Below are 27,944 nucleotides of genomic sequence, written 5' to 3' on the forward strand. Positions count from 1 at the left end.
TGGGGACAAACAGGGTCATTCAGGTCCTCACAGGGCTGGAAACATGAAGAGAAAACCAAATACAGAGGAGTCCTGCTGGCTGTGCAGCACATACATCCATCTAAGACAACAGGGTTACAATACAAATAACTGGTACATTATAACTTAGAAATACTGTTTATACATCATGTCTGTGTGTGCTGCACATCCTGCAGAACGGCGCCTGGATGGAGGGAAAAAAAACTGCAAATACGAGTCACCTGAAACTGTCACTTCAACAGAGAGGAAAATGCTAAGTGAACGATTAAGATTCTCTTTCACTGGTCAGACAAATAAACAGATAATCAACCACTTGTAATCTTTCATCAGCAGAGTTGACATCTATAAAAAAAAATTTTTTAAAAAAAGACTGGAAATGATGTTTTAAGCTGCCAGTGGAGAATCAGATTCTTTAATAAAAGTATAACTGGTGGTTATTTGCCAAGGAAGGACAAGTTGTTTTTGGAGATTTCTCTGTTCAGGACCTGATTTTTAAAAAAACTCTGTTTCAGTACCGACATAAGGAGCGGCGTGAAGGAGCGAGGACGAGGACATTTTTGTGAAATAAAACGTGGGAGCCCTAGTTAGGACTGTGATTACAACCGACTTTTATATTAAGGCACAAAACACTCATTAAAAAAAAAACAAAAACAAAAAAAAAACGGTTAACTACTGTAGCAATATGTGGCTGAGCTTATCTCCATGGAGTTGAGAAAATAATTTCAGTAATATGATTTAAAACATGTCCTGATTGATAAAAGGGTCAAAGCTCAAACAAAAATATTCAGTTAGGTTGAATTAACTTGTGAAAACCCACAGATAATCAATAAAACACAAATGAAATATTGGCATCGCTATGAGGCAGCAACACTGAGCCTTGTATACAAGCAAGCATATTATAATAATAACATACCACAGACGTTATCATAGATATTTATATATATTTAACCTGGAGGTTTCAGTTGATTGATTGTGATAGAACTTAATGTGGCTGTTTTGCATGTTGGAGTTTTTATTTCTTTAAAATCAGCCAGTCCTGAATCATTTAAGCATATATTTACACAAATAACAAATTCCTCACTCTATGTCATAATAAAAAACATTCACACAAAAATATAACATTTGAAATAATTATTAGCACCAGTGTATCAGATAAAATTCTCGCTACGCAAAATGTACAAAGTTGCATAGTGTTGGATTTAGCCTGGAAGAAAATGTTAATGTGTGATTGGTAAAAACACCAGTGATAAGCAGCAAGTTCTGGGACAATAAAAATGAAATGGTTGTAGTGTTATAGAATCAGTACATGAAATGGTGTTTGACCATGCTGTGAAATGTCAGAACTGATTTAAAGATGCACCTACGGAGCCTCTGAAGTCCTGAAAGGTTTTCTTTAAAATCTTGAGCGCACAAGATATCAGATAATATCTTCTTTACATCTTTGTGCACAAAACAAAACAAGATCATAACTTGTGTGCCTGGGATATTAAAAACTGTGGGAACAAGATTAAAATCTTGCACACACAAGTTACTATCTTGTTCCCAGAAAATCAATATGTGGTGCATACAAGATGATAACTTGTACCCAAGATAATAAGGGAATGGAACAAATAATATATTGTGCACATAAGATATCAATCTTATGGTTTCCACAAGATCCATATCTTGAACGCACAAGTTTCTATCTTGTTCGCACATGATATGGAACTTGTGGGAACAAGATTGTAACTCATCTTGTTCCCACAAGATCCATATTTTGAGTGCACAAGATGGTATCTTGACACTCAGGTACCACGTTTTTCTTAGAGGATCCAGTATCTTGCATGTACATGATGATCTATTGCATGTAGATAAGATCCAAGATCCATAGATCATAACTTGGGTTTACAAGATATAGATTTTCTGGGAACAAGATTGTAACGTATCTTGTGCACAAGTTACTATCTTGGTTGTTTTGCACGTAAATAAGACAGTATATTGTGTGAGCTCGATCATAACTTGTAACCCTAAACCAAAATCCATATCTTGTGGAAACAAGACCGTTTTTCGTGACTTTAGAGGCTCTTTACGCACCAGCAGAGTGGGCAAAGCTTTACTCAACAACACAACCTGCTGTAAGTGAAAATACTGGTGAAGAAAAGAACTAAAATACTTTTCCTCTGCTGTTTGTGTCAGGTACGTAGCTTTGGGAGAAAAGAAGCTAAAATCAGAAACGAGAGGATTCCTTCACTGTGTGGTTTCTGAAAACATGGTTGGTTTAAAAAATAAAATTAAAAAAAGGCAAAAGGCCGTACATTCAGCCGGCTGAAAACTGTAAAACTCTGAAGTAGCTGGCGTGTCCCCAGGCATGATGGGTAATGGCTGGTTAGACACAGAAAACTAAAAATATGAGCAGATGTTCCTCGAGGCGTGAGGAACTTCCTCTGTGGTTTCTGCGTCGGTGAATCTTCCTCTTGTGGAGCAGACAGGTGCAGTCACGTCGGGTTTGTGGTTCTGGTTTTTCTCCGAGGCTTTTCCTACCTCTCTGCACGGCTTCTCTACGCCGCTTAGTTCATTCTACCATAACCACGTTACTGCGTCTCGAAAAACAAACCTAAAGACAAAACAAAAACAGCTGCTTCTCTTTCGTTGAAAACCGTGATCGTGGCTTGAAATGTTGGCTTCTCTCTTTGCAAAAGAAAAACAAAGACATGAATCTGAAAACAAAACGTTTAAAAAAAAACTGTTTTGGTAAAAAGTTGGCGTGTTTGCCAGAGTGTTAGAAGTGAAGGGGTGGAGGAGTGTTGGAGGAGGAGGAGGTGGTGGTGGGCGGGGTTAAGGCCTCTCCATAGACGCCGTGTTGAAGCAGCCTTCGGGTAACGTGTTCTTGATGTCGTTGAGGTTGCTGATGTCGGCGCGGATCTCGCGGATCTGCCGGTCGTAGTCGTCGATCATCTCGCCCTGAGTCCGCGCCACTTCGTTCAGCTCAGCCAGCTTCTTGTCCAGATCGCTGTTGGCCATCTTGCCCTTGGCCCTCTTCAGCGACTCATCGATCTGGTTCAGTCTGCTCAGGTCCACCTTGTCGATGTTTCCTGGATAGGAGACAAAGAAGCAAATTAACCAGTTTGCTGGGACCTCAGATCTGCTGAGTCAGAACCAAGAAGATATTTTTTAAATGAATCATTCACTGATCAGTAATTTATGCCCTCAGATGTCAAATCAATCAAATGACTTTATTCGTCAGTTTGATTTGGATCTTGGGAGGAAACATGCAAACTTCAATAATTAAAAAAATAAGCTTCAGGTAGGTCTTTACCCAGTTGATCCAGCAGGGAGGTGATGGTGCTCAGGACGGCCTTGACGGCGCTCTTGGCCTTGCGGGCGTTGTCCTCCGCCTCTTTAGCATTATCTGACGCCTACATGAAAGTAAACAGCGTTAAGATATTTACACACAGAGTCCGTATAAAAGTATACAGCATATACTGTGTGACGGGTTCACAGTTTTTCAAGTGTGTCTTAAACCAACAGTCAGGAGCCCAAATGAACATTAAAGCTGTTTTTCTTGCTGTAATCATTCCTCCTGTTCATACTGACCATTAGAAGATCCCTTCATAATGACCTTACAATGGAAGTGATGGAGGACAAAATCCACAGTCCTCCTTCTGTGCAAAAATGTATTTAAAAGTTTATCTGAAGCTAATATGAAGCTTCAGCGTCCAAATGAGTCAAATCAAGTAGATATCTTTCAACGTTACAGTCTTTTTAGTGCCAAAGTTCCTCTTTTTGTTACTATACTTCCACCTGCAGCTCAACAGGGAAACACAAAGACTGTAAATGTGTCAGATATCCACTTGATATGACTAACTCAGACTGCTGAAGCTGAATAGAAGCTTCACTTTTAAATGACTGTGTGGACACACTGTGGATTTTGGCCTCCATCACTTCCATTGAAAGCACATTTGAAGGATCTTTTAATATCCAGTATGAACAGGAGGAATGATTACAGCGAGGAAAACCTCTTTCACTGTTCATATGGACACCTGACTGCTGGTTTAACACACACTGGAAATATTTAATAAATTTAATAAAGGCACACAGTGTGTAACCGGGTCGTACCATTCCCGCCATCATCATGTCCTGGTCGGCCTCGGCCTTCTTCTTGGCCAGGTCCTGCTCTGCGGCGCTCAGCTGGTCCATCATGTCGTTGACCTCTTTGTCCAGCTTGTCGGTGTCCTGGAAGGCCTTCTCTGCGTCCTCCTTGGTCTTCGCTGAGCCCTGAGAGGACACGCTTCATTAGTGTGAGATCGGTTAACTATTTAACCACAAATAGGTCGGTGTTTGTTTCGCGTCGTACCTTCTGCACGTTGCTGGCGATCCTCTCCGCCTCCTCCGCCTTGTTCTTGGCCTCTCGGGCGTCGCTGGCAGCGTTGCCGAGCGCCGCCTCGGCCTGTTTGGTCTTCTCCTTGGCAGCCATAATGGTGGCGTTGATGGCGGGGATCTTCTTCAAGGCGTCTTCAGCAGCAGTCTTGTTGTCGTTGACTCGTTTGTCGAAGTCTGCAGGTAAAGAAGATCACAGTGAGTCACTATGAGACTATTCTCTTAAATAATCCTTAATTTATCGTGAAAACAAACCAAACTGAATGAACTCAATCGGCTCTGGCTCATCACTTCCCCCTTAATTGACATTGAAATATTTAACAAATTGATTTACAATCAGTTGAAGGTGTTATTAAGATAAGTGGTTTATAGTGCTGACATTGTAAATTAAGGCTATTTTAAGACAGTATTCAGGTATTTCACAGATTTGGGACAAATAAGTGATTAAAATAATGGACTGTCATAAATTAAAGGGGGTTTTAATGGGTTTCTGTATGAATTCATAACATTTACAAGTAACATTACAGGAACTCCTCAATAATTGAGGAAATAATTGACAGATATTAATTGATAATGAAAATAATGGTTAGTTGCAGCCCTGGAAGTGACACACAGCAGAGACAGAAGGACATAAAGTGAATAAGACAAGCAGACAGGTAGACAGACAGGTAGACAGACGGGTAGACTGACAGATAGACAGGTAGACTGACAGGTAGACTGACAAGCAGACAAGTAGACAGACGGGTAGACAGGTAGACAGACGGGTAGACTGACGGGTAGACAGGTAGACTGACAGGTAGACTGACAAGCAGACAGGTAGACAGACGGGTAGACAGGTAGACAGACGGGTAGACTGACGGGTAGACAGGTAGACAGACGGGTAGACTGACGGGTAGACAGGTAGACAGACGGGTAGACAGGTAGACAGACGGGTAGACAGGTAGACTGACGGGTAGACTGACAGGTAGACAGGTAGACTGACAAGCAGACAGGTAGACAGACGGGTAGACAGGTAGACAGACGGGTAGACTGACGGGTAGACAGGTAGACTGACGGGTAGACTGACAGGTAGACAGACAGGTAGACAGACGGGTAGACAGGTAGACAGACGGGTAGACAGGTAGACAGACGGGTAGACTGACGGGTAGACAGGTAGACAGACGGGTAGACAGGTAGACTGACGGGTAGACTGACAGGTAGACAGGTAGACTGACAGGTAGACTGACAAGCAGACAGGTAGACAGACGGGTAGACAGGTAGACTGACAAGCAGACAGGTAGACAGACGGGTAGACAGGTAGACAGACGGCTAGACTGACGGGTAGACAGGTAGACTGACAAGCAGACAGGTAGACTGACGGGTAGACAGGTAGACAGACGGGTAGACTGACGGGTAGACAGGTAGACAGACGGGTAGACTGACGGGTAGACAGGTAGACAGACGGGTAGACAGGTAGACAGACGGGTAGACAGGTAGACTGACGGGTAGACTGACAGGTAGACAGGTAGACTGACAAGCAGACAGGTAGACAGACGGGTAGACAGGTAGACAGACGGGTAGACTGACGGGTAGACAGACAGGTAGACTGACAGATAGACAGACGGGTAGACTAACAGGTAGACAGACGGGTAGACTGACGGGTAGACTGACAGGTAGACAGACAGGTAGACTGACAGGTAGACTGACAGATAGACTGACAGGTAGACTGACAGGTAGACTGACAGATAGACTGACAGGTAGACTGACAGGTAGACTGACAGGTAGACAGACAGGTAGACAGACAGGTAGACAGACAGGTACCTCTGAGGTCGTTCAGGATGCTCTCAGCCTCTCTGAAGGTGGACTGTCCCTTCTTCGCCGCCTCCTCAGCCTGAGCTTTGGCAGCGTCGGCTCGAGCCAACAGCTGATCTGCGGTCTGTCGGACGGAAACACAAACCAGACGTCAACAACAACAAAACACATCAGAACAAAAACTCTGCTCACATCTCAAACTGTCCGCTGACCTCAGTTCAGCTTCCTGTTTACATCTACAGTAAACATCAGTTTCAGAAAAGCTCAGTGAGTCTAGAGACGTTTTTTAAAAGTGTCAGTTAATGATCTTATAGTGCGAGGTGAGAGAGTTTGATATTAGAGGTTAAAAGTCCCAGACTGTGCTGTTACTTATGATGTAATACGTGTAAAATTAGATTACTATAGTTTTGGTTTTGGAACAAAAGATACTTTCATTCCCTCAAGTGCAATTCCTGATTTAACTGCAATTTTTGCATTTGATTTCTTTCTTATTGGCCAAAAAATACACAAATGTGCTGAAAATAAAGAAAATAAAAACAAAAACAACTGTTGTGTTTTGTGCGAACTAGCAGCTTTTGTGTTTTGCAGCATTTTTTCCTCTGAATGCTGTTCATATGATGTGAAATTGATCATGTTTTTCTTGTTTTGTCTGTTTGTATTTTGTTAGTATTTTGAGCTTTCAGGGCCACCGTACAATACAACTCTTTTCCTAGACGTGTCTTCCCAGTGCAGCGGTGCGGCTCATTGACGTGTTTTTTTTAAATAGTTTTTGGACACCAAAGGAGGAATAAGATCTCTCAGGCTTTGAATGTGTTGTGTGATGATTCAGTAAAACGTACCTGCTGCTCGCTTTTGCCTTTCTCCAGCAGCTTGCGGACTTCCAGCTCTTTGGCCTTCAGGTCGTCTCTGAGGTCGTTGTACTCCTTCTCCGTCTTATCGATGAGCTTGTCGAGGTCGGACGCTTCCTTCTTGATCTTACCAGCTTCGTCCTACAGACACAAAAAAACACGACGCTCATCGGTAAAACACATCATAAAAGATATTTACTGACTTGTTGTCTGTTATTTCACATTTAAATAAACGTAATCTGACTAAGAGTGTCACCTCCAGCGCCTTGGTGTCGAACGGCGGCAGACTGGTGAGGTTGGCGAAGATCTTCAGAGCTTTATTTCCGGCGTCTTCAGCCTCGGCCTGAACCTTGTTGGCCTGTTTCTCCAGATTCTTCGCCAGCTCCTTCGCCTCGTTGTACCTGAACACAAAGTTTTTTGATTCTTAAAAGAAATATCGGACCTCATCGTTGAAATCGGGACAATTCAAAGAATAATTTCTTTTTTTTTTACTAAGTTGTGGAGTGACGTACTTCTTGTTGAGCTCGTCAATCTCCTGACTCGTCTTGCCCTCTCCGTCCAGAGTCTTCATCAGCAGGTTGTACGCTTTGGTCGATGTGTCGTTGGCGTCTTTGGCGATCTTCACAATCTGGTCGGCGTCCATTTTGTGCCTGAGAAGATAAAAGATATGATGTTTAGGGCTGGGTATGGTCAGTAGTGGAAGAAGTACTCAGATCTTTTACTGCCGTGAAAGTACAAGCGCAGCAATGTATAAGTACATTTACATATCTTCCGGTTGAGATCTCTGACTTTAGTTTATTAGACTTTAAATATTTAGTTCTTATTTGATTCACAGATGTTAAACAGAAAGGATCTTCAGCAGAGATCCTCTCAGCGGACGCAGTAAACTCTGAAACTAGATAATGATTAAAACAAGCTTCAGTCTTTAGATGTTCAGTCTCTGCTTCTTTTTCCTGAAGATTACTGCAGCAGTGGAAGAAATAAAAGTACCAACACAGCAATGTACAAATACTGCATTAAAAATCCTACTACAGTAAAAGCTTGATGTAGTTAAAGTATTGCAGTAAAAGTACATAAGTATTATGAGCTTGATGTAGTTAAAGTATTGCAGTAAAAGTACATAAGTATTATGAGCTTGATGTAGTTAAAGTATTGCAGTAAAAGTACATAAGTATTATGAGCTTGATGTAGTTAAAGTATTGCAGTAAAAGTACATAAGTATTATGAGCTTGATGTAGTTAAAGTATTGCAGTAAAAGTACATAAGTATTATGAGCTTGATGTAGTTAAAGTATTGCAGTAAAAGTACATAAGTATTATGAGCTTGATGTAGTTAAAGTATTGCAGTAAAAGTACATAAGTATTATGAGCTTGATGTAGTTTAAGTATTGCAGTAAAAGTACATAAGTATTATGAGCTTGATGTAGTTCAAGTATTGCAGTAAAAGTACATAAGTATTATGAGCTTGATGTAGTTAAAGTATTGCAGTAAAAGTAGTGGTTTGGTCCCTCTGACTGATATATTATTATATATGACATCATTAGATTATTAATAGTGAAGCATCAGTGTTAGAGCAGCATGTTACTGTTGTAGCTGCTGGAGGTGGAGCTAGTTTACACTACTTTATATACAGTTAGCTAGTTTAGTCCAGTGGTTCCCAACCTAGGGGTCGGGCCCCTCCAAAGGGTCAGCAGATAAATCTGAGGGGTGGTGAGATGATTAATGGGAGAGGAAAGAAGAAAAAACAAAGTTCTGATACACAAATCTGTTTTCAGTTTTTGGACTTTTTCTCTAATCTTTGATTTTTGCTGAAATATTGGATCATTTGAACATTTATTGAAATGAAAGCATGTGAGAAGTTTAGAGGGAAAAATCACTATTTGGTGGAGCTGTTAACAACTCATAGACATGTGAAATGTGACCCCGACTACACACTGCTTTTTGTAAGACGTCAAAAGACAAAAAGGTTGGAAACCACTGGTTTCATCTTTAACAATGTGTTGTATTTTAAAAGCTTGTTATATTATCCATTGTGTCAAATCTTCATCTGAAAAGTAACTAAAGCTGTCAAATAAATGTAGTGGAGTAGAAAGTACAATATTTCCCTCTGAAATGTAGTGGATTTTAGTCACATGACTAAAATCTAAATCTTCTCTTGATGTGAAGGAAACAGGAATAAATTATCTTAAAAATCCCGAAATGAAAAGAAAATGTTTTGAGAAACATGGTTGAAAAATGTCAAAGAAGACGACGAAATATCAAAATATGAATATTTAACAGTTAAATAGTTTCTGCTCCTTCAACAATGAATAAACTTTTCTTTGATTTGTGAAAAACAAAACAAACGTTCTGTCTCATGAACACTTTTAAATCGTAGAGCGCCAGCAGCAGCCAGAGGAGACAGATGATATTCTGTCTCTCTGCTGACCTCTGCCGTCGTGTTTTTGATGTATTTAAGTTCAAGTCTTACTTGTCGGCGAGTTTGCGCGCCTCCTCAGCCAGCAGCGTCATGTTGTTGGGATCTCCGGCCCCGCTGGGTGGTTTAATATCCTGCAGACGACATCAACATCAGGTCAGCCCCCCCCCGTTAATGAGCTCTAATAGTTCCCGTAACAATTGTGACATCACGCACCACTTTGCCGATGGCGTCCTTGGCCTTGTCCAGCTCCTGCCGGGCGCGGGCGATCAGGTCCTCGGCGTCACGGACTCTGTTGCGGGCGCGGTCGGCCTGATTGCCGGTGTCGTCCACCGTGTTGCGGATGTTCTGCAGCCGGTTCCACTGAGTGGTCAGAGTGTTGTTGATGTTGTTCAGGCGGTCCAGGAGGCCTTTGTCTACGTCTGCAGGGTCAAAGGTCGCAGAAACATTCAGTTTCTCTTTGACATTTCACATCTGAGGCTTTAATGAACGAACCCGCCCTCCCACTGCTCACAGGATGAAGTGTTAGCAGATACTGTGGCTGTACTGTAGATATTTTACATCCTGACATGGCGGCGGGCCGTGGCGGCGGGCCGTAGCGGCGGCGGGCCGTAGCGGCGGCGGGCCGTAGCGGCGGCGGTCCAGGCACTGACGACTTGCCTGGTGCACTATAGTTACATTTATTTGACAGTTTAATCAAAAGACCAAACACACTCATCCAACAGTTCAGCTCCGCTACTTCACAACTGTCTCCTTTACTCAACAATCAGAAGGGTCCACTGGTTCCCAACCTGAGGGTCGGGACCCCCACAAGAGGTCACAGGATGATCGGATGGGACAACAGAATAAAGCATATTTCCGACATGCAAAATGATTTAGAAACTTAGTTTTACATGAATACTGTTTGGAGTTTCTTCCACTGAAGAGGCTGTAAGTCTCTGCTTCTCTAACAACAATCAATCAATGAATCATTCATGAATCAATCCCTCATTGGTTTCAGGCTCTGTCTTCAGTCTTTTTACATCATTTACTTGTATAAGATGAAGGCGTTCAGGAGGAACTAGTGATTAATTTGTTTGTATTGCAGGCTGGGGTGATTGTAGGAATATCAAAAATGCTTAAAAGTGAAAAACTAGTTCATATGTTCAAACATAAGTGGATGTAAACGTATGTGAGGACCTGAAGGACGCTGCGTTACCTTTGCTGGCCTGAGCCTCCTCCAGCAGCTCCATGATGGCTCGCTCCGCCTCCTTCAGACGATCCTCGAAGGCCTTATCGCTGACCGTCCCCTCGCCCGAGCCGAGGTTATCGATCAGAGTCTGCAGGTCATGAAGCTTCTGCCTCTGCTGGTTCACCTGGAGAGAGAAAAATAACACAGCTCAGCCTCAAAGCCAGCGCTCATACATACAGATATTTATTTATATATAAATATTAAAGGGAGGACACATGCACACATTGTGTAAAATGTCTTTTAATTAGGGACCGAGCCCAAAAGGCAGAGTACTACTGTAAAACAGTGAGGACCCTATTGTTTTTTGTGTGTTTGTTTGTTTCTTTCTTTCTTATTACGCCACTTAAACCCTAAATTTGATCCCCTAAACATGCTCAAAAGCTCACTAAATTTGGCAGGCACATCAGGTCTGGTGAAAAATTTGATAAAATGTAAAAATTAACCCCCAAAGTGCCAAAATGTGCTCTCTACCGCCACCTATGTAACTAAAATGGCGGCCATGGCCTGTAGGAATGTCATCAAACCAAAACTCAATTATTTGTCTCATCAACACCTACAAATCATACACTGACACCCCTGACCTAAATCCAACAGGAAGTCCGCAATATGCCTTTCAAAATAAGACTTCGCCCCAATTTTGACCCCCAAACAAACTATATCTATCTCCTCCAAGGGTGTTAATGGTATCGGCTTCAAACTTAAATAGATGACTTATGACACTATGCTGAAAAAAAGTTGTTAAAAACTTAGTAATAACTTGAACGGTTTGGATTTTATAAGCCCTGAAAGTTGCAGTGCTACATCACCCTTACAGTGTAAACCAATGGGGAGGCAATCTATGGGCATGAACTTTGTGTCAAACAGAGGCTTCTGACATCTAAACTATAAGTCTGACCACTTTCAAACCTGTATCAATGGATTTGCCACGAAATTTCCCACTAAAATATGATTTTTAATGTTAGATTTGGCCAAAGTCATGGGATTTATGAGGATATTTAACAAGAAGCGTACTCTAAAATCCTCCTCTCCAACTGCTCCTGGTGATGTCACTCCCTCAGTGCTGTGAAACATTCCGCAATACACACTCATTATAAAATCACAGGAGGAGCAAGAAAAGACTTTAAAACTCACACTCTAATATCTCAAAAACAATAAAAGATAGAAAAAACACGTAAATTCAAGATTTGTAGGTCAAAGTCTCGTGACTCATTTAAAGTTCAAATGAAGTTTGTATCTAAAACTATGTGGAAGCAGTAAATGTTCAAAAAGGTGTGGGTTCACTCACACTCTACATACAAATCAAACTTTGAACAGGTCATGTGGGTTAAAAGTCTTTTCTTTTCTAGACTTGATGAAAATTAGGAAGTGAATTTGTTTTACACACAAACTCATTAAGAGTTTTCAATTTACTAATTGAAATTCAAGTGAATGGGCTCAAAACTTGCATGATTTTGATGACACAGGTGTGAGAAAGACAGACATGTCTCACCCTGCAGAAAATTCTCCTATCCTGTCAATCAATCTTTCAAAATAAAAGCACACCACACTTGTAATAAATATCCCTCATTTTTAAAAAGCAAAATGGTCTGATCCTGACGGGCCAGAGTGCGAAAAGCCGCTGCGAAATCAAACATTTTTGTCCGCAATAACCTCAAAAAAGTGTGCAAATCGTGGTTGTTGATGTGCTCACCTTGTCTCTGACCAGACTGTAACAGGAGGGACACTGCTGGCAGCCCGGCGCCGAGCGGTTATAGAAGTAGTTCTCCTCACACATGTCACACCGAGCGCCGACGAAGCCGGGCCGGCACTCGCAGCGGCCGTCCTCCTTGCACTGACCCGACTGGGAGCCCTCGGGGTCGCAGTCGCAGGCTGGAGGTCACACAGAGGTCAAGGGTTAAGGTTAGCGGCTTCTTCTCACATCTCCAACAGCATCACATTAAAAAAAAAAAACAGAAAAAAAAACCTTCTTACGTTTGCAGCCGGACGAGCCGAAGCCGAAGAAGTTGACCTCGCAGCGCTCGCAGTGCAGGCCGGTGACGCCGGGCTGACACTCGCATTGTCCGGTAGTGATGTCACACTGACCGTTGGTGGAGCCAATAGGATTACAGTTGCACCTGCGGAGGAAACGCCAGAAGAAAGAGAGTGAGACGAAGCAGCAGCAACGTCAGGAAACACAGAGACAGATATTCCTCTGTTATTGAATCTTAAACATATAAATATATAATCAGCTGTAAGCCAGGGTTCATACTGCAGCGCTAACGCTTTCATACTTTCAACTACAGTTTGCTGCAAGTCTTACATTGTTGTATTGGTACTTTTACTGGATGAGACAATAATTACTTCTACATACATACATATTACTTCAAATATTGATGAGTAGTAATATTTATGTATGTATATGAGTATAAACTGCAGTAGTGGAAGAAGTACTCAGATCCTTTATTGCAGTAAAAGTACATAAGCTAGCAGCTAAATTTACTGAAAGCATTACAAGCAGAAGTATTCATTTTGCATAAAATTCTCCCCTGTGATTTATATATCTACATATATTTAATAAAGTACTTTATTACTACAGATGCATGTCTGTTTAATCTGCTACATAAATCTGGATTCATTTTTCAGATTTTGTCTTTGATTTTTTTTTGGAAATATTATATAAAGTTTTACCCCATTTGGGCCATAAACAGTTTTGGTGTAACTATCTTTACACTGCAGTGTAATTTATGAGCTGACTGTGTGATATTCAGTAACTAAAGCTGTCAAAGCTGTTTTCAGGTTTTGGACCTTTTTCTCTAAATCTTTGATTTCTGGTGAAATATTGGATCATTTATTGAGATTAAAGCATGTGAGTGGAAGTATAAAGTAGCATCAAATGGAAATATTAAAGTACAAGTACCTCAAAATAGTACTTAAGAACAGTACTTGAGTAAATGAGTTACTTTCCCACGCTGATATGCTGTTTATGTGTTTTTTCTTTCCTCTCTATTGTTTCTTTGAATGTAGTTTTTTTTTTTTTTGAGTATGAGTCATAAAAGAACAACAGCCTATCAGACGCAGCGGAGGGCAGCTGACCGTTCGCAGCCGTTGCCGCTGAGCAAGTTGAAGAAGCCGGGCTGGCAGGCGCTGCAGTCACGCTCGGCGACGTTGGGAAGACACTGACACTGACCGGTGACCTGAGAGCAGCTGGTCTGTCGGCCCACGGTGCCGGCCGGAGAGCAGGAGCAGGCTGAGGAGGAGGAGGACAAACAGAGAGCATCTTCATCCTCTGAGCTCTGAACACGCTGTCGGTTGTTTGTGAACAGCAGCGGGACTTACGTTTGCACTTGTCGGCGGGGTTGGAGGCCAGGGCGTTGCCGTAGAAACCCTCCTTGCAGCGGTCGCAGAAGAAGCCGTCGGTGTTGTAGATGCACTTGAGGCACTCGCCGGTCTCGCGGTTGCAGTTGCCGACGGCGTTGGGGTCGATGTTGTCGCTGCACTTGCAGGCGCGGCAGGTTCGGACCGGCCCGCCCTGACCCAGCGGGTCGCCGAAGAAACCGTCGTCACACAGCTCGCAGCGCTTACCTGGAGACGGGTGATGTCACAGGTATTACATTTAAACAGAATTCAACAGAACATTAAAGAAGCCCAGGTGTTGCAGGAAGTATGGAGGACATAAAGTGGACGGCGTCTGTGACCTCACAGGTCACCTGGTTTGATGTGGACAGGTGTGGCGGTGTAGTGGGTTTACCTGTGGTTCCGGTGGGACAGTTGGTGCAGACCACCTCTCTGGTTTTGGGGACGACAGCGCAGGTGGCTCCGGCCGGGCAGGGACAGGGCTGACAGTCACCTGACGTCCCCCGGGAAGCGTCGCCGTAGAAACCGTCCTTACAGCGCTCACAGCTCAAACCGGCCGTGTTGTGCTGACAGTCGCACGCTCCTGAAGGGACAGACGGACACGAAACGCTCAGCTGCGTTCTGCAGTTTGGTTGTTTTCAGCCTGAAAAGCAGCTCCTTCTGTAACCAGTCAGCCAGTAACCATTAAACCAGTCAGTAACCAGTCAGCCAGTAACCATTAAACCAGTCAGTAACCAGTGTTACCTGTGTCGGGGTTGCAGGCGTCGCTGTAGACGTTAAACTAGTCAGTAAACCAGTAAACCAGTCAGTAACCATTAAACCAGTCAGTAACCATTAAACCAGTCATTAACCAGTGTTACCTGTGTCGGGGTTGCAGGCGTCGCTGTAGACGTTAAACTAGTCAGTAAACCAGTAAACCAGTCAGTAACCATTAAACCAGTCAGTAACCATTAAACCAGTCATTAACCAGTGTTACCTGTGTCGGGGTTGCAGGCGTCGCTGTGCCCGTTACAGTTGCAGGGCTCACAGGGGCTGAAGGCTCCGAGCTCGGGGCGAGCACGGCGGTATCCCAGAGTGCACTGCTCACAGTGTTGCCCCTGGTAACCCTGAGGACAGGTGCACTGCTCCACCCAGCGGGCCGGGACACCTGGGCCCCGCCTCGCCGTCACCAAGGACACGTCGTCAAGGTAACCAGCACCTGAGGAGAGCGTTTCATTAGCGTGAGGAGCAGTTAAAATTACTCAAGTATTTCTATTTTTAAAACTTTATAACATCTCACATTGTTTGTTTGTTTGTGTGTGTTTGTTTGTTTGTTTGTGTGTGTTTGTGTTTGTTTGTGTGTGTGTGTGTGTGTTTGTTTGTTTGTTTGTTTGTGTGTGTTTGTTTGTTTGTTTGTGTGTGTTTGTTTGTGTGTGTTTGTGTTTGTTTGTGTGTGTGTGTTTGTGTGTGTGTGTGTGTGTGTGTGTGTGTGTGTGTGTGTGTGTGTGTGTGTGTGTGTGTGTGTGTGTGTGTGTGTGTGTTATGATGCGTACTCCTCTCGCTGTAGGTGCCGCGGATCTTGATGGCGGTCAGGTTGTGGAGGAGTTTCTGGAAGTCCGAGTGGCTGATGGTCGGCCTCCAGGGGTAGTCAGCGCTGTCATGGAGCCTGAACCACAAACACAACAACACGTTATCAACACAAACACAAAACTGTCTGATTTAATCCAGATTAACAGATTATCAAATAAATATGTAAACAAGATGTACAGATTATCCTAAACAGCTGACTGAACTGAAACCAGATTAGATGATAATCTGGCTGGTTTCCTCCCTCCTGCCACCGCCGCCACCGCCACCTCACCTGAACACATATGTCTGCATGTTCTCGTTGGGGTAGGCGTTGCCCTGGGCGATGAGGGGGACGGCCACCCTCAGGCCAGCTCCCTCTAGAACCAGATCCTCAGCTGACAGCCGCGTGTCCCGCCGGTCGACCCGGAAACTCAGACTCAGGTTCTGTCCGTAACTCAGCATCTGGTTCCCCAAAAACTTCTCTGTGACGCACAAAAACAAGAGAAGACACAACTGGACATTAAACACACACTGCTTTAATGGTTAAAGTGACGCCGGGATTCCACCGGGCCCGTGTGCGCCGTGTTCCGGCTCTGACCCGGTTTTGCTCCATCCTCTGCACAGCGCCCTATTCCACCGGGCCTTAAAGTGCCTGAAGTATACCGTAATTACTGGAGTAGCAGGGCAACTAAACTGCCCAATTTTGTGAACTTGCTCAGCTTTCATTGATTTGGTCATTTTCATTGATCTTTGTGCTTCTACTATGGTTAATTAGGCTACGTAGTTAAATGGTTTCTTTATTCGTCTGTTTTAATTGCGTTTATTGTTGATATACGACCAGGAGTCTCCATTGGTGTTTTATTTTGAAAATTGACCGTATACTCAATGCTGTTTCTGTGTCTGACTTCCTGCCCAGCTCGATCTGCTCTGTGCTGCTTGACGCGGCTTCTGTAAAAAATAGACGAGGCGTCTATCTTTAGCGCAGCGGAGTGGAGAGCTGCTTCTGAAACGCGCCGCGCCGCGCCTGGTGGAATTTAGGGGTTAGAACCAGGTTTAGATTAAAGGACACATATTCTTCACATGCCCAGCTCTATATTTATATTCTGGGGCTCTACTAGAATATCTTTACATGATTTACAGTTAAGAACTCCTTATTTATCTTCTACTGGTCCTTTATGCAGCCCCTCAGTTCAGCCTCTGTCTGAAACAGGTCGTTTTTAGCTCCTGTCTCTTTAAGACCCCGCCTCCTGATGAGCCCACTCTGTTCTGATTGGTCAGCTTCAGGAAGCTTCCTCCGGCTCCAGAGTTAATAAAGTTATCTAATCAATCAGAAGGGCCACCGACTAGATGCTTCAACTGACTCCCATCAAAAAGCCTCAACTTCTCTCTACAAAATTATTGCTCCGTTAATAAGGTTTGAAGACTTATAGCAGCTTTGATGTCTGTTGTGAGGGTGTTGATTGACAGCTGTGATTGACAGTCAGCTCCGGGACTCACACCGAGTCGGACTATTGTCACAAAATTTCACTAATCGGCTCTGATGCAAACCAGCGGGTGATGTCACACCTCGCTGCGTCCAGCTCTATGAATCTACTCTGATCCCAGTTAAGTTGAACACGAACTCCTCCAGCCTGTAACGCAGACTTTCTGTTTCTGTTTCCAAAGCTGAAGCAGGGTTGCTTGATGTCACTGTGACATCATCGATCCCGGTTTGCTCAGGCGCTTTTTTAAAGGTTTTAAGGGAAATGACAATCGTGCTTTACTGTTAGATGCAACTGAAACAACTGTTTTTCATGGGAAATTGCAGCGTAAGTCAAAGAGATATCTTTTAAAATGCTTCACAGGTTTTATCCAATTAATTATTATTTGCTCTCAAGACAGACATTTGATGTAAATGAACTTAGATGTAAATTTTACATCCTGCTTGCACACAAAACAACTGTGGAGTAAATAGTGGCGATTTATTGCTGATCATATTTACCTTCACTTTACATAATTTTGGTTATGTAACATAACTAACGTCTGCTCGCAGTTTTATTCAATTAATTTGCTCACTATTCTAATCAAATGTTATATTCAATAATTAAAATTCTTCAGCAAAAAGCCAAACTTTTCAGAGCTGACTGTCCACATCAAAGAACACATTTCTTCTACATCTGAATGTACGAACAAAAAAAAAGAAGCTGTTAAAACGTAAAACTATCAAAAGTTTTACAAGATTTTTATTTTATTTTATTTTTTTTTTACAACCTTTGGTCCTCCTGACATGTTTGCAGACACACGTTGTAAATGCAAAGTGCTGTAAATTCAATAAAGATGTTTATAACAACATTAAAAAGAGGCTGATCTGATCTACCTGGAGCGACGAAGTACATGGGGAAGTAGTCGTCTGAGATGAGGGAGATTTCCTGTCCGCTGGGTGACCAACGCACGGAGACGCTGGAGCCGTCACGCTGCTGAGCGCTCCACTGCTCGTCATCTGACACACACACACACATATTACAGCACTTTATAATAACACTTACACACACATCACTGTGTTTCAGTTTAAATGGGTTAATTTCCCCCTGCGTCTGGCCTGCAGGCGTGTTACCTCTGTAGAAGGAGGAGCTGATGGCGTGGACGCTGTAGCCCTCGGCGCTGTTGCACACGGACGAGTGCTGGAAGCAGAAGCAGGGGGTGCAGCCCTGAGGGTTGTTGGGGTCCAGGTTGAAGTAGCCCAGTTTACACCTGAACAACACAAACAGGTTCCATTAGTTTCATAATAACTGAACAAGATTGACCTCAAAAGGCAAAGCTTCCTATGAAGGAGCTCCACATTTCATTACAATATTCTCTATTTTTTTCAGTTTTGCTGCTGAATTTTTCAGCTCCAAATACAAAACAAACCACCACAAAGGCCTCGATAATGAACATAAAGTAGAATTAGCGCCTTTCTGCTGAGTGGAAGTGTATTTAAAAGTTTATCTGAAGCTAATATGAAGCTTCAGCGTCCAAATGAGTCAAATCAAGTAGATATCTTTCAACGTTACAGTCTTTTTAGTGCCAAAGTCCCTCAGATATCCACTTGATATGACTAACTCAGACTGCTGAAGCTGAATAGAAGCTTCACAGAGACTTTTAAATGACTGTGTGGACACACTGTGGATTTTGGCCTCCATCACTTCCATTGAAAGCACATTTGAAGGATCTTTTAATATCCAGTATGAACAGGAGGAATGATTACAGCGAGGAAAACATATCTCACTGTTCAATCTTACATATTCCAGGTGTTAAAAGGGTTTCAGTGTGTTATGATTGACAGGTTTTGTGTATAACACCTCTGTACATGTTTAAATCCTGTATTCTTCTAATGGAATACAGGGTTTACAGCATTAAAATATATGTGTGTGTGTGTGTGTGTGTGTGTGTGTGTTACCTGTCACAGTTGAAACCCTCCACGTTGTCTTTGCAGCGACACTGTCCGGTATTGACGTCACACTCCTGAGTGCTGCCGGAGGGCGAGCAGGAGCAAGGCCTGATGGGAAGAGAGAGAGAGAGAGTTATATATATATACACAAGTGTCAGATGAACATATGATTTATGTTTACATGAACGACAGCTGATCAGAGAGAGAAACGGTTGAGAGACCCTGCAGAGAGACGTGAAGATGTCTGACTCTGCCAGCAGAGGGCGCTCAGAGAGCAGGACGGGTTTGTTCCAGCAGATTCCTGCAGGTTTGTGTTTGTGATGGCTTTGCAGCTGTCGCAATTGTTTTTGATTAATTGTTGAAGACTTATGATGTAATACATATATACTCTCTAAGCATACATATATTCTTTAAGCACATAAATACTCACATATTCTTAATGTACTAGATATATATGCTCTTTATGTGATTGCTGTATACATGTCTTTTAAAGCTCATATAGCCTCTCTCGTTGAAACTGTTTATCTGACACGACACAGAAGTGGTCCTCAGTAGGGGTCCTCAGTAGGGACCGGCCGCCTACCAAGCACAAAGCAAATAAACCTGTCAGCTATTCTTTAATATGATAACCAGTGATGTTTTAGGGGAGTTACTGGGGTAAATAAGAACAGACCAATGAGAGGTGTCAGAGGGATCAGGAGATCATATCATCTCAAGGTCTTTGCCACTCGTCAATTCAATAAAGACCTTATACTTTTTTGACAATTTCGCCTCTGAACGATTTTTGTTTTTCCTAAAGTTCGTTCACAAATTGGCGTTCACAATGTTGGGGAAGCAGGATCTCTGAGCCTGTTGCTAGACAGACGTGGCCACAGATAAAGGTTAGCATTTATGTTTTTTATTATTAGACAGATGTGTGCAGCCATATTGCTCTGAGTTCTCGCGCCACCAGCTGCTAAGACTTCGAACCTAAATGTTTACAATCGGCTGTACAAACAGGGGCTAAATGTTGGAAGACTAACTTCTTCTGGACAACGGAGGTGCATACCTTCCGAACCAGGTAATCACATTTATTCCTTAAATGTGAACACAGGTAGCTACAAAAATGAACGCATGTCTGATAGACTAGATCGACGGTGGACGTCTAATGATACGTAGAGTTCGGGATCTGAAAAATTGTGCATTAACTTTCCATACTGATAAATTGCAAAAGAGACGATTAAGCAAAAAGCATCTTAATGTCTCGCATATCAACCTCAAGATCTCAGAGCCTTGTTGTCGTCTTCGTCCTTAGTTCAACAAACCCTGACAGTAAAATTAGGACACACTCGATTATAAAGTATAAAGTTAGAGCAGACCCCGCAGTTTTTAATGTGCAGAAGAAGTGACTATTCACTAGAGGTAATCACCACTCAAAAGTAACAACCAAATTAAGAGTCATTAAGGACTCTAATGTGCAGTGTAAAGACGATAGCTACAGTAATCAGACCCCCAAACACCTGGTGACCCACAAATCTACATCACACGAGTCAATTACCCAACCAACAGTCTAGTGACAGATCACTACACTCAACAGTACGAGTATCCAGGGTGATGATGGAAATGATCATTCGCTGTTGTATTTCAAACCTCCGTAACTAGCGTTCACATGACGGCGATGGCTGAACCCTCGACCAATGAACTGCCTGCTCTGTATCCCTGAACGGATCTCGAAGCACCGTCATGATTCTGATTCTGGAAAAGAAGATTCAACTCCGGTTTGAAGCGATCTGCCTTTCAGAGGAGCGTCGGCTTCACCCGTTAGGCTTTATTCCAAATATAAATAATTACATATTTACTCACGCTGACATAATGAAGTTATCGTTACATGAAGCGTATGTTGATAATTACAATACATTTACATCCACCGACTCGCTTCATATGTGGAAGATTAATTGTACTGTGATGGACTCAGATGGGATTCTGGAGTTTTAAAAGTAGAGAAAATAATCTTTGTTTTCTTATTTTCTATTCAAACAATCTTCTTGTTTATTCTGTAGAAGTTGTTATGATAATAACTCCCTTATACTCCCCCTTATGTTTTGTTTTAGATCAACAGTTGACAAAACAAATATTTTGGGTTTTGCAACATTTGCTACCAGGCCACAAGGAAAACATATGACTCATTAAAGAAAGCTGAAGAATAATTATATTATTATTATATTATTTATGAGCTTTTTGTGCAGTAATTCATGTGACCTTGAGGCAGTCTGCACTGCAACTTTCCATCCCCATGAAATGATGTTTAGCTGAGATTTATCTTTGTGTTCTTCATTTAGTGAAACATAACTAAATAAAGTGAAGTGTTTATTTGTGTGTTTGGAGGATAAAACTAAAACGAACATGATTACTGAACAGGCTCTGTGTGCCGAATCAGACTAATGGGAAACGTTTTCTTGCTCATTTGATTACGATTCGGTCGTGAAATGTCAGCAAATTGTGAAAAGGTGACATATTAAAAATATGTCGTTTTGTCCAGAACCTAAAAGATATTCAGTTTACCGACACAGAGGAAGAAAACAAGAAAATAGTCACATTTGAGAAGCTGGAATCTGTGATTTTTGCTTAAAAAAAACTAATTGATTAATGCACAAACTGCTTCAGCTCTACTGGACGCTGATATCCAGGAAGACTGGAAACAAAATGTTCCTCACAAGCTGAGCAGTGTTTGTGTGTTACAGGATTCAGGGACATTTCCATCGTCCAAACTGTGAAAACATGTGGCAAAAACACTGTAAAATCCACTTTTTAAACCTCTTCAGACCCACAGAACTGCAGCTGGAGGTGAAACAGCTGATCAGAGTGATGTCAGTCGGTACCTGCAGCCGGCCTCCGTCAGACTGTGGTATCCCTGCTGGCAGCGGTCACACTTCTCTCCGGTCACTCCTGGTTTACACACACACACTCCTCTGTTGTCGCACTGAGGAGACTCCGAGCCTGCGCACACACACACACACACACACACACACACACACACAGTCAGCACGTTAACCCTCCACCATGTGCAAACAATCAGCTCCCGTTAACAGACCTGCTGTAACTGTGTCAGCAGCTGCTTCACATTAACCGGCGGTTTGCTGTAGCGTTTATAAAATACCACTAAAACCATTAAGTCCATTCCAGTGGTTCTGCATGTTCTCACATTATCTGCAGTTTATGTACATTTTAAGTGTTTTTGCAATCAAAATATCTGCAAGGCTGGCTGGTTTTCTATATTTTTTCTTCTTGTCAACAAATCTCATGTTTGGATCCGAATCAACAATCGATCAAGCGTCACACGTTTTCAGTCTCTGGAGAGCAGTTCTGTGTACGGCAGACGTCACTGAGCATGTGCAGGAACACGGCTCTGCTTACAGCTTCATATCACAACCTCTTGACTTTGTGTTAAACTATATTTTGTGTGAATTTCTAAAAGAAACTTTAAAAAGGTTGCTTTTCTGCACTTGTTGCTCGTGTCTGTGACGTTGTGGTTTCCTTGAACGCACCACGATCTACCTTAAAATGCAAAAAAACGGATCGATTTATTTCTTATGGGAGGAGGACAGTTTTATGTACATCACATGTAGGCTACTGACTCCACAAATGCTTCGGTCCCAGTCGGATCTTCATCAAAATCACAAAACATCTGCGTCCGTTTAACTAACTAAACCATGAATTTCACATCCAAATGGTGACAAAGTGACATTTTTGTCTCCTTTACAATGTGAAATAAACAGTTTTTTTTTAATCTGTAGAGACTCTTCTTGTGATGAGACTTTGTTACAAACACCTGATGCTTTTTTCTGCAACCTTTTGTCAATTTTGTTTCAAAATACTGATTTACATTTCAAGAAAATTCTTGAAAATTAATTTGTTTTAGAAACAGGTGACAGTAGCTTCCTAATGGACAACATGCAGACCACCTGGTTTGGTCCTGTATAGACCCGACAGTCCAGTAATAACATTAATATTCATCTCTCTCTCTTCAGTCTGAGCTGCGACTCACCGATGCTGTTGCAGCCGCAGGGCAGGCAGCGGCTACCGCTCTGGTCTCTGTAGTAGTTGTCGAGGCAACGCTCACAGTTGGGGCCGTCGGTGTTGTCGGCGCAGTTCCTGCAGTGACCTCCGTGACCCGTGGCCCGGTACAGCTCGGTATCGAAGTAACACTCGGAGCTCTTCCCGTTACAGTTACAGGCTGAGAGACACAAAGAGAGATTCATTATAAAAGCACCAATTTAACCTCATTTTACTCTCAGTCATAATCACGACTGGGAAACTGGAATTTTTATGAAAGCTCCGATATATCTGATTACATGGATGCCTCAAATCAGCTAAAATACGTCTTTTGATGCGATTTACCCCAAATTTAACTGCTTTCATGCAATTTTATCAATGAACAAGACATAACAGTAATTAAATACTCTTATTAGTAGTAGCAGTATTAGATGCAACAAAGCAGAAACTGTCATAGTAAAGGCAGTAAGACTCTAACTGCTGGAAAGAAATAACAGTTGTAGTAAAACAGTAGTAGCAGGAATTACGCAGTAGCTGTAATGTGGTACTAGCAGTATTAACAGCTCTACTGCAGCTAATACTTCTACTACTACTTTGAAGCAGCAGAACTGCAGTAGTACCTGTAGTAGCGCAGTAGTAAAGCACAGTGATGGAATATACATTTACTCAAGTACTTGTACTATAGTACTTTAAAGTTCTGCTCACTGCATTTCAGAATAAAATACTGAACTTTAACTGAACCTCATTTATGTCATAGCAATACTCTTCTTTTCTGAGCAATCTTTCATACATGACACATATAATCACTTTGTAAAATAGTATTGTTTTATATTAACCCAGCAGTATAACATTAAAATGCTTTCTATTACTCTCTTTCTTATATATATATTTATAGCTGCCAGTACTTCTGTACTTTTACTTAAGTAAGTCATTTTGAACAGAAGACTTTTACTTGTAATGGAATATTTTTTCATTGTAGTACTTTTACTTCAGTACTTCTTCCACCTTCAGTAAATTAGTAGCAGTAGAAGTAAAGCAGTAACAGATGCGGTTCTGTCAGGCTACTCTCCATTCTTGTGAATATACTGTTTACCTGAGTATTAACTGTGCTGAACACACTGAATGAAACTTGAAAACTGATCTGTGAAAAAAATCAGGGTTTAAATGAGGTGAGAACTCGGCTCTGCTTCAACATCTAAATGTGAGTTTTCCATACTATCGGGTTCCTCCAGCTTCCTGTGCTGATGTGAGTGTTGGAGGGATTAGGGCGACTGTGGGAGAAGAAAAACACTCATATTCCCTGAACACAGTTAGTCATGCATCTGCACTCTCATAGTATGAACGGGAACTACAGCTCCCAGAATCCCCCAGAGACTGTCATGACTAACACTGTATTACAATATGTGTGTGATCTTTTCTAAGGGTCAGTCCTTTATACTTTGCTGTTTTTGTCTCAGTTTTACAGGCATTAGTAGTAATCACAGATGTAGTGAAGCAGTAAAAGCCAAAGTGAAGCAGTAACAGTCGTAGTAAAGCAGCAGTAGCCGTAGTAAAGTATTAGCTGCTGTAGTAAAGCTACACACCTGTAGTAAGTAGCTACAGGAAGGCAGTAACATCTGTAGTAGCAGTGGTAAAAGAAGTAAAGCAGTAGTACTAATAAAGCAGCGGTGGCTGTTGTAAGGCATTAGCAGTAGTAAAGCTGTAATAATTGCAGTAAAGCAGTCATAGCTGCAGTTTAAGTTATACAGTAGCTGCAGTAAGGTAGATCAAGTTGCAGTAGTTGCATTAAAGCTGTTAAAGTTAGGTAGAAGTTACAGTAAAACAGTTAAAGTTAGCTAGTAGCCGCAGTAAGGTAGTAGTTGCAGTAAGGTAGTAGTTGCAGTAAGGTAGTAGCCGCAGTAAGGTAGTAGTTGCAGTAAGGTAGTAGTTGCAGTAAGGTAGTAGTTGCAGTAAGGTAGTAGTTGCAGTAAGGTAGTAGCTGCAGTAAGGTAGTAGTTGCAGTAAGGTAGTAGCTGCAGTAAGGTAGTAGTTGCAGTAAGGTAGTAGTTGCAGTAAGGTAGTAGTTGCAGTAAGGTAGTAGCTGCAGTAAGGTAGTAGCTGCAGTAAGGTAGTAGCTGCAGTAAGGTAGTAGTTGCAGTAAGGTAGTAGTTGCAGTAAGGTAGTAGTTGCAGTAAGGTAGTAGCTGCAGTAAGGTAGTAGTTGCAGTAAGGTAGTAGTTGCAGTAAGGTAGTAGTTGCAGTAAGGTAGTAGCTGCAGTAAGGTAGTAGTTGCAGTAAGGTAGTAGTTGCAGTAAGGTAGTAGTTGCAGTAAGGTAGTAGCCGCAGTAAGGTAGTAGCCGCAGTAAGGTAGTAGCCGCAGTAAGGTAGTAGTTGCAGTAAGGTAGTAGTTGCAGTAAGGTAGTAGTTGCAGTAAGGTAGTAGCCGCAGTAAGGTAGTAGCCGCAGTAAGGTAGTAGTTGCAGTAAGGTAGTAGTTGCAGTAAGGTAGTAGTTGCAGTAAGGTAGTAGCTGCAGTAAGGTAGTAGTTGCAGTAAGGTAGTAGCTGCAGTAAGGTAGTAGCCGCAGTAAGGTAGTAGCCGCAGTAAGGTAGTAGCCGCAGTAAGGTAGTAGTTGCAGTACGGCAGCAGAAGACAATAAGACAGTCGCAGTAGTAAAGGAATAAGAGAAGCAGTCTTGTGGCAGAAGACTCACCCAGACACTCGTGGGCGTTGTCGGACGTCGCTCTCCTCCAGGGCCGGTCGTTGTAGAACGGTTTGCAGACATTGCAGTCGTCGCCCTCGGTGTTGTGTTTGCAGTTACACACCAGCCGTCCTCTGCTGTTCTTCACACACTCACTGGCATGGCCGTTACACTTACACCTGAAAACAGAGCGACACACTTGTTACACCTGGATAACACACAGCTGCAACCATACCCACGTTCCCTGATCAGACCTCACACCTCAACTACTGTCAACCTCTTTACTCACAAAGAAAGATGAAAATGACCACTCTGATGGTGTTTAGTCATAATGTCATGGCACACATTTCTCCACACTGCTTTAAAAAACTCTTCAGTTTTACATTATATTCTGTATGTGTGACATGTGAGTACTCGCAGCCTCTCAGAGTTTAAAATGCCATCAGTGGACGATGTGGTGTTGATATTATTTTTGGTTCTGATGAGGTTTTTCCGCTTGGTGGCTCTGAGGGAAAGTTTTGTCAAATCTCTTCAGGGGGAAAGAGCCCCTCACAACAGGACAGGACTTGCTCGGCAGCCACCTTTGCTCATTGTCTCAGGTGTTTCTTGGCAGAGAGACGTGGAAAAACTGACAGCGGGAAGGAAGACCGTGAGCTTAAAGGGGCTGCCTGCTCATCTGCAACACACCAACTAATACAAAAAGTTGCACAACGTTACAAAAAACCTGACTGTTGTCTCCAAACAGCCACAAAACATGGTACCTACATGTAGCATTGCAAGCACAGCTTTTATATATTAAGATTCACACAAGCACAGCCTAAAAAAAGGACCACTTGCAAAATATAGAGAAGTTATTTAAGAATTCATAAATTCCTGCATGCTTGTTTTCTCAAAAAACAAAAATGTGTGTGTTTCAAGAGAAACATTCAGGAATTTAATCTTTGTTAGATGGTTGGATTACATTCCTCAGATTGGGATCCACTGCTATAAATAGGACTTGAAGTACAAATGGTTCTGTTTTTATTTTACAAATTCAGTATGACTGAAAACATTCAGTTGATACAAAAAATATTCATCCCTTTTGCATTATCAGTTATTAAAAGTCTAAAGGGAACAGATTAACTGTCCTAGCTATATGAGACTGTTCTTTTGTTACTAGACATTTGTCTTCACATTTTAGTCACAAGTTAGTTTCAACTTAAATAAGTAACTAGACTTTTATTGTTGATGCTAGTTAGCTACTTGACTGTTAGCTTTAACTTAAGCTAGCAACTAGACTTTTATTTTTTATTGTGTCTCACTAGTACACTGTTAGCTTTTACTTAAGTTAGCTACTAATGCTTTTTGTTAGCATTTACTTTAAGCTAGCAACTATCTGGATTTTATACTTGAATTTAGTTAGCTACAGAAGTTAGCAACTATGAAGACTTTTATCTTTGATTTTACTAAACTACTAGAAACTTAGTGTCAACTTAAATTAGTAACTAGACTTTCAGCTAGTTAGCTATTAGACTGTAGGCTCTGACTTACTTTTATTGTTGATGCTAGTTAGCTATCAGACTGTAGGCTCTGACTTACTTTTATTGTTGATGCTAGTTAGCTATTAGACTGTAGGCTTTTAGTTAAAGATATACTATGCAGTATTTGTAGGTTGGTGTTTGTAAACACAGCACTCAAAGTTGGCCCCTCCTCCCTGGCTCGACCAAAGTGAGCTGAGAGAGAGAGAGAGAGAGAGAGAGCGCTAGAGAGTGAATGAAGGGAGGGAGCCACGCTCGAGAATCAAGTCATGAATCAGAGAAATAAAACTTTATTTTCTGATAGTTTCACAGTGTTTACATTCTACAGCACAAATAAACACACCCACACCTCCTTTTGTGTGAATGCAGAGCTTCATCCTGTTCGCTGTGGCCTCTCTGCTCTGCAGCCCCGCCCTCGGTCAACAGACACATAGACCTGCTGCTCTTTATACATCCATGACACAGAGAGCAGAGCAGAGAGGAGCAGACGTGTGACCTGGTTGCTACACTACCAGTTCCAACCTCACACTCTGCGCTGTTATTGGCTGGGAGCTACACACCCACTGCCCAAAGGTTGATGCCCAGAAACATCCTGAACATCAAAATAATAATAAAATACAGGCAGAGGGCAGAGTCTCTGCAGATAAATACACCACCACACATTCCTAGTGGGTCATAAGTGATGATTGAGAAGGATTACTTTTGTATTAGTCTATATATTGTTTTTTAGGAGAATCCTGCACCTTTCATTTTACGCTTAAGCTTTGATC

The 27,944-nt window shown here is 42.2% G+C and overlaps 1 protein-coding gene across 1 annotated transcript in view; it reads right to left on the minus strand.

The window, feature by feature from the left end:
* Positions 1 to 1,768: 1,768 nt before the first annotated feature.
* The window catches only part of lamc1 (laminin, gamma 1), a 66,421-nt gene continuing 40,245 nt past the window's right edge, over positions 1,769 to 27,944 (minus strand). The window contains exons 4-28 of the mRNA XM_044368410.1: positions 25,670 to 25,836; positions 22,974 to 23,162; positions 21,808 to 21,925; positions 18,959 to 19,057; positions 18,134 to 18,270; positions 17,897 to 18,019; positions 15,833 to 16,022; positions 15,525 to 15,637; positions 14,969 to 15,190; positions 14,387 to 14,575; positions 13,975 to 14,220; positions 13,732 to 13,885; positions 12,631 to 12,773; positions 12,350 to 12,528; positions 10,627 to 10,783; positions 9,645 to 9,850; positions 9,483 to 9,562; positions 7,526 to 7,663; positions 7,270 to 7,414; positions 7,005 to 7,154; positions 6,175 to 6,289; positions 4,352 to 4,551; positions 4,114 to 4,272; positions 3,314 to 3,413; positions 1,769 to 3,089 (exon numbers count right to left, since the gene is read on the minus strand). Of these exons, the coding sequence (XP_044224345.1) occupies positions 2,833 to 3,089; positions 3,314 to 3,413; positions 4,114 to 4,272; positions 4,352 to 4,551; positions 6,175 to 6,289; positions 7,005 to 7,154; positions 7,270 to 7,414; positions 7,526 to 7,663; positions 9,483 to 9,562; positions 9,645 to 9,850; positions 10,627 to 10,783; positions 12,350 to 12,528; positions 12,631 to 12,773; positions 13,732 to 13,885; positions 13,975 to 14,220; positions 14,387 to 14,575; positions 14,969 to 15,190; positions 15,525 to 15,637; positions 15,833 to 16,022; positions 17,897 to 18,019; positions 18,134 to 18,270; positions 18,959 to 19,057; positions 21,808 to 21,925; positions 22,974 to 23,162; positions 25,670 to 25,836 (3,976 nt within the window). The 3' untranslated portion in view covers positions 1,769 to 2,832. The remainder of the gene's footprint in view (positions 3,090 to 3,313; positions 3,414 to 4,113; positions 4,273 to 4,351; positions 4,552 to 6,174; positions 6,290 to 7,004; positions 7,155 to 7,269; positions 7,415 to 7,525; positions 7,664 to 9,482; positions 9,563 to 9,644; positions 9,851 to 10,626; positions 10,784 to 12,349; positions 12,529 to 12,630; positions 12,774 to 13,731; positions 13,886 to 13,974; positions 14,221 to 14,386; positions 14,576 to 14,968; positions 15,191 to 15,524; positions 15,638 to 15,832; positions 16,023 to 17,896; positions 18,020 to 18,133; positions 18,271 to 18,958; positions 19,058 to 21,807; positions 21,926 to 22,973; positions 23,163 to 25,669; positions 25,837 to 27,944) is intronic.

Source organism: Thunnus albacares, chromosome 12, assembly GCF_914725855.1.
Source record: "Thunnus albacares chromosome 12, fThuAlb1.1, whole genome shotgun sequence".
Lineage (NCBI taxonomy): Eukaryota > Metazoa > Chordata > Actinopteri > Scombriformes > Scombridae > Thunnus > Thunnus albacares.